This window comes from Nanorana parkeri, unplaced genomic scaffold (genome assembly GCF_000935625.1).
Source record: "Nanorana parkeri isolate BGI_ZX_2015 unplaced genomic scaffold, ASM93562v1 scaffold1, whole genome shotgun sequence".
Classification (NCBI taxonomy): domain Eukaryota; kingdom Metazoa; phylum Chordata; class Amphibia; order Anura; family Dicroglossidae; genus Nanorana; species Nanorana parkeri.
The window spans coordinates 6254095-6259581 of NW_017306269.1; the positions used below are offsets into that span (position 1 = coordinate 6254095).

Below are 5487 nucleotides of genomic sequence, written 5' to 3' on the forward strand. Positions count from 1 at the left end.
CCACAAAGCCACTTCTCTTCATTGCTACTCCAGTTGCTGATGTCATTACATAGAATGAAGGATCAGCGGGAGAATGGGGAGGATCACCAGCTACCATGGGAGAAAAGACTAAGTTAAGTATTGGTTCTTATTGGGATCCCCCTGCACAAAATGTACATTTTACCCTGGCAATGTAGGAGGGGTTTGTTCTACTGCAAGTGTAGTTTTATTTTTAAAGCTGACTGGAGTTCACCTTTAATACCATGAAATCAGGGATGAGAAGAGTGCCATCTTGTTTCCTACTTGTGCTGCCTGTGGGATACTGTAATTGAAGTAGCATTGGCTACCATTGCGTAATAAAATAAATATATAACAAAGCTTTTGAGCTTATTAGTTTAAGAATTCATTTGATAAAGTCCTGCCATATCTGGCAGATTTATATTTCAGTTCGTGGTAACACTGTACAAAACTGTGGTATATGAACGTTATAGGCAAGGCCAGGAGAACAATCCCACTGACGACACAAATTCCGCCAAGTATCCTGCCGGGGACAGATATCGGATACATGTCTCCATAGCCCACGGTGGTCATGGAAATGATCACCCACCAGCAGGCCGCGGGTATGCTGGAATAATCCTCGTTCTTTGTTTCAAGGTCCAGGCCGTGCTCCAGAAGCTGAGCGAGTGCACCAAATATTGCCATGGCGACACAAATAAACACCAACAGCATGATCATCTCCCGATAGCAACGCTTCAGAGTGAGGCCTAAAGTCTGCAGGCCTATGAAGTGTCTGGCAAGTTTTATAACCCAAAATATTCTCATCATCCTCAGAACCCTCAGGGTCACCCCAGCTCTCTGCAGTTGGGGGTTTTCGTCTGTGAAAATAGTCATGATGACGGAAACATAATAGGGAGAGATGGCCAGCATGTCAATGATGTTCAAGGGCTTTCTGACAAAGTCACATTTATTCTTTGAGACAATGAACCTGACGATGCACTCTGCCGTAAACCAGCCGATGCAGATAGCTTCAATTATCCTGTGGAAACAAAACACACTGAATAATTTATTTCCATAGGAACATTAAAAAGGGCATTATCCTCTGCAATAAACTAGCTTTATTTATCCTTCCTAAATTAAGGACATATTAAAAAGACTGCAACACTGCATACTGTAAAATAAATGAAATAAATCAATTAAAATATGGATCCACTTAAAAGGAATTTATAGTGGTTTTGTATATACTTTTCATTTTTATGGTAGACTTAAAAAAATATAATGTATAATATGACAATTTTTTAATTAATAGTTTGTATTCTTATTTCCAGCCTGCAGGCTATCCTTATCTGCTCTGCTGAATAGAGCCTGCTTTTTACAAAGCTCCATAGCTCAAGCTACACACACAACTGAATGTCTGAGAAGTGGCTCATCGCTTTCCTACCCCCTACCTGTTTGTAAGGATGCTCCACCTGACATTTTATTAAGACAAAGTCTGACAGGGTAATTTACAAAAGGGTGAAGAGTTTGGAGAAGGCAGGAGACGTGAACAATCTAGGACAACTTAGCTGAACTGGAAAGTGAGCTGAAGTGGAAACATTTTCAAAATCAGCTATGTTGGCCTACATTGTTCCCTTCTCCTGCCTTCTCCAAACTCTTCACCCTTTTGAATAGCCCTGTAAATGTAAACCGCTTCTGTTGTACTCTCTCTTAATAAAACCCTGTATGCACCCTGTCTTAAATGTTTATATTTAATGTACGCAGTAAAAACAGATGTAAAATATAATTTTAACATTATAGAAACTTAAAAATAAGATACAAACGACCAAATAGAGTTTTACGAAGTAAAATTAGCTCAAAACCATCATCCCAAAAAAATAAAATACGAAGTATTAGCTTTATAGCAAATACTCTTAAAACAAATATAGTTTCCCTTTAAAGTTGAATCTTAAAAATGCATTCAATTACCTGAACTATTAACAATACTGGACCTTATTTGTGTATCACTCAGCCATAGATCTTCAAATCATCTCTGAATTGACGCTGACACTGTCCTTCCTTCTGGAGGGTGGCTACTTGAAACATGCACACGGGAGCTCCACAACCTGTTTAGGTGAGAACCCTGGGTGACCTCTAACCCTTATCACACTGTGACAAGGAACAGCACTGTCACAGTGGCTATAGGCAAATGATTCAATTTCTTAGTGTGAACACACTAATATACAGTATGAGGCTCTATGTATATGAAGTCTTAGAAAGCTTCACAGATATTAAGGCAAAGATGAAACCAAGTGGCGAGCTCTGTCATTACCTTCCACACTGGTCACACACATCAGCTTCAGAACACATTTATTGCCATGAAATCCAGATTGTCATAAATATTCACTAAAACAGTACAAAAAACTAAATAACAATAATAGGAAGTGCAATGCCTATGGCAATCAATCAATGACTATTGGCTTCACTAAAGTGAAATTTGATTGGGCTTTGGGTGCATGCATTGTACACTTACCCTGTTTATTGAAAGACCCTGCATAAGTGGACTAGACAAGTATAGTATCAGTTCTGGAATATAGCTACATAAAGTTGATATTGGATATAGTTCTGATATTACACAGAATACCAGTTTATTTTACACTAAACTTGTACTATGTAGTCCATGTAACCACCCTGCCCTAAGCAGAAGTCTCTATTTAAATGTTGAAGTTGCCAGGCTATAGCCTGAGACTGACTGATAGTTCAACTTCTGTGAGTCTCTCTTGAGCTCTGGTTATTGTTTGCTTCTGCTTACTGCTGGGGAGTGTCCCTGGCAATAGTATGTGCGGCTGCAATAATCAGAGTTATGAATCGTTACATCTTCCTGGCCAACGTCTAGAAGGTTTATTGTTAGTGTTAAATATTTAGGAGTAACTTTAGGAAGTCAGCCTTCCCCTGGGCCTCTTGCCTGGGGGAGGAATGCATTTGTGCCTGATCCTCCTAGACCTGCTCCCTGGGGAGAGTGACATCGGACAGAGGCCTAGTATGTTGAGCCATGGGATTGAGACACCATGAAGGAACTTCAGGCTGAAAAAGATACATGACTGAAGTATGGCCATTTCTTGATAGCTGAACCATCCAGTAACTTACAGTCCAACAGTAGCATTTCTTGAATGAACAGAACAGAATGGTAGGAGCATAGGCCAATCCTCTGATTCATTAAGCTGTGTGTGCAATTTGAGCTTCAGCTATTCATCTCTGCCAACGGCAGACATTTTCATTCAGGTTAACCTTTTTCAATAAATGAAAAGAAGCCTAGAACTGCTCCACCTTTAATATAATTTAATATTTATCTGACTAAAAATAAATAAATGAAGTCTACATTTTAATCCCAAATTTAATTGGCCAATTTTGCTAAAGGAGTTTAGAAAAATCTGTGAATATTCACTTCAATCATCCAATCAAGTGAAAGCATCTGCACATGATGGGGTTAATCATGACAGGATAACTGATGTGAATATTCACACAATTTTTTCAGCGAACCTTCTGAACTAGTAAATCAGCCTCATTACATACAAACCTCTACACGTCTCTTATTTTAGTTACCGGTTAGTCATTAGTGAGTTGATACTCTTATATGTCCTGGGGATTCTGGTGACAAGATGTTCATTAAAATGACAACAGTGACAGTGATGCATCCCTACTGTAGCACACGGGTGAAGCTGGGAATTCAAGTGTAGAGGTCCTACCAGTGGGGTCACCAAGAGTTACAGAAAGCTGCTGGGTGTCTGCTAAAATTCATTTTCAAGTTATAATTCCATTCTGGGTTGACAATAAAGGACACCTGTCATCAGAAAGATATGTACAATTCCTTTTCTGACCTCTCCTGAAAATGCTAGTTACCTACATATCACACTGATGCTTTGTGACATCCATTTCATAAGCATTACGAGCTATGATTGGAAAGGTCAGAGATATGTGTGTTACGATCCTCCGGGGAGTCCTTGATAGAGATAGGTAGAGAAGGTAAAAGGTCTGAATGTCCTTTGGGAAGCTTAATAAGAGGTGTCAAGTTTTATATTCCATGGTATGACTTCTCACATTCTCAGTTTACATTTTATTGTTTAATGTTGTGCTAGTTTACATTCATTCAAGGGTATATTATTAATATTTACACATTAGCTTTATACTTCATAAATTCTTAGGTAGCAGCCGGTTCATTGTACACTGTCTTGTCTATTCTCTGAGATGCTAGTGGTGGAACCCATACATAGGTTCTATTGGGTTCAAAGAGGAAGGTATCCATGATAAGATTTTTCTTTCTTTAAACTCTCCGACCAGAATTTAATCTCATGATTCATGATAGTTTGGATGGACATAACTGAATCCTAAAACGTTGACTTGTATTATCTACTTTAAAAGGAACCGTTTTAAATTATATTTAAGTATATTTTTTTGGTAATGTTCAGTGCTAAACGTAAATTGTTTACATATATATAATATATAATTTTGTATCTATGATTAGTTTCTTCTTTTTTCAGTCTCTCCCACCAAAATCTTATCTCATGATTCCTTTTAGCTTAGATGTGCATACCTAAATACTAAAATGTTGATGTTGATTTTATTTTAAAATTAATTTTTTTTAATGAAAATGTTTATATATTTCATTTGTTATGTACAGTACTAAAAGTAAATTGTGTATGCATTTTTTTTCTTCTCCATGGTTAGATTCTCCTTTCCTCAAACTCACCCACAAGAAACTTACCGCATGATTCCTGTTACCTTGAATGAACATAACTGAATACTAAAAAGCTGACATTATTTTTAATTATCTATTTTAAATCATAAATGTTTTTAAATTATATTTTAAATGTATTTGTTATGTCCAGTACTAATAGTAAATTGTATATAAATAAGTAATACTACATAACTGAATTAGAATGAATGGGTATTGAACAAATTAGGGGAGGTAATAAACCATACATATCAATACATATACAGAGCATAATTATTCATTGGAGCCGACAACTGCTCTACAGAATTCTTAATTTAGAATTCTATATGCTATACAATAATATTTCATATTACAGCTTGCAGCGAACAGGTAGAAAGCTCCAAGTTAGAAAATAAACTTTAGAAAGATGTTGACCTAACTCTGTTGTGAAAGATAACAAAAGAGCAGGAAAGATCACACAAACTGCTGAATGACTCAGAGGAAGGACACATCCCTGTTCCTATTTTCTAGCAAAGATGGGTCCATCTGGCTTCATCAGTTATACATAAGCTGCCAAAAAGCATGCAGGCTGTTCTGGGTTTCCTGATTAGAAAGAAGGGCATGGTTGACAATCTGTGTGCAATGAGTGCACCTGATATGAAATTGTATTAACAATGTTATAAAATAATAGTTTCCTAAATCAAAAACGTATAGTAGAATTGCTTCTAAACCTAGCCCTCCAGTATTTGTATCTTAATAACATGGTTGATTGGCTTCTCTCAGCAGGTCACCTAAAGAGCCCACACTGCATTTTTAAAGGTAAG

At 37.1% G+C, this 5487-nt stretch overlaps 1 protein-coding gene across 4 annotated transcripts in view; it reads right to left on the reverse strand.

Annotated features, from left to right (window-relative positions):
- Positions 1-261: 261 nt before the first annotated feature.
- The window catches only part of KCNG3 (potassium voltage-gated channel modifier subfamily G member 3), a 20761-nt gene continuing 15535 nt past the window's right edge, over positions 262-5487 (reverse strand). For 3 of the 4 annotated variants that reach the window (XM_018554254.1, XM_018554329.1, XM_018554177.1), the window contains one exon: positions 262-1015. In XM_018554254.1, coding sequence (XP_018409756.1) covers positions 370-1015 — 646 coding nt within the window. In that variant the 3' untranslated portion in view covers positions 262-369. Of the gene's footprint in view, positions 1034-5487 lie in introns of all 4 variants that reach the window. The other variant, XM_018554393.1, reaches the window with a different exon arrangement.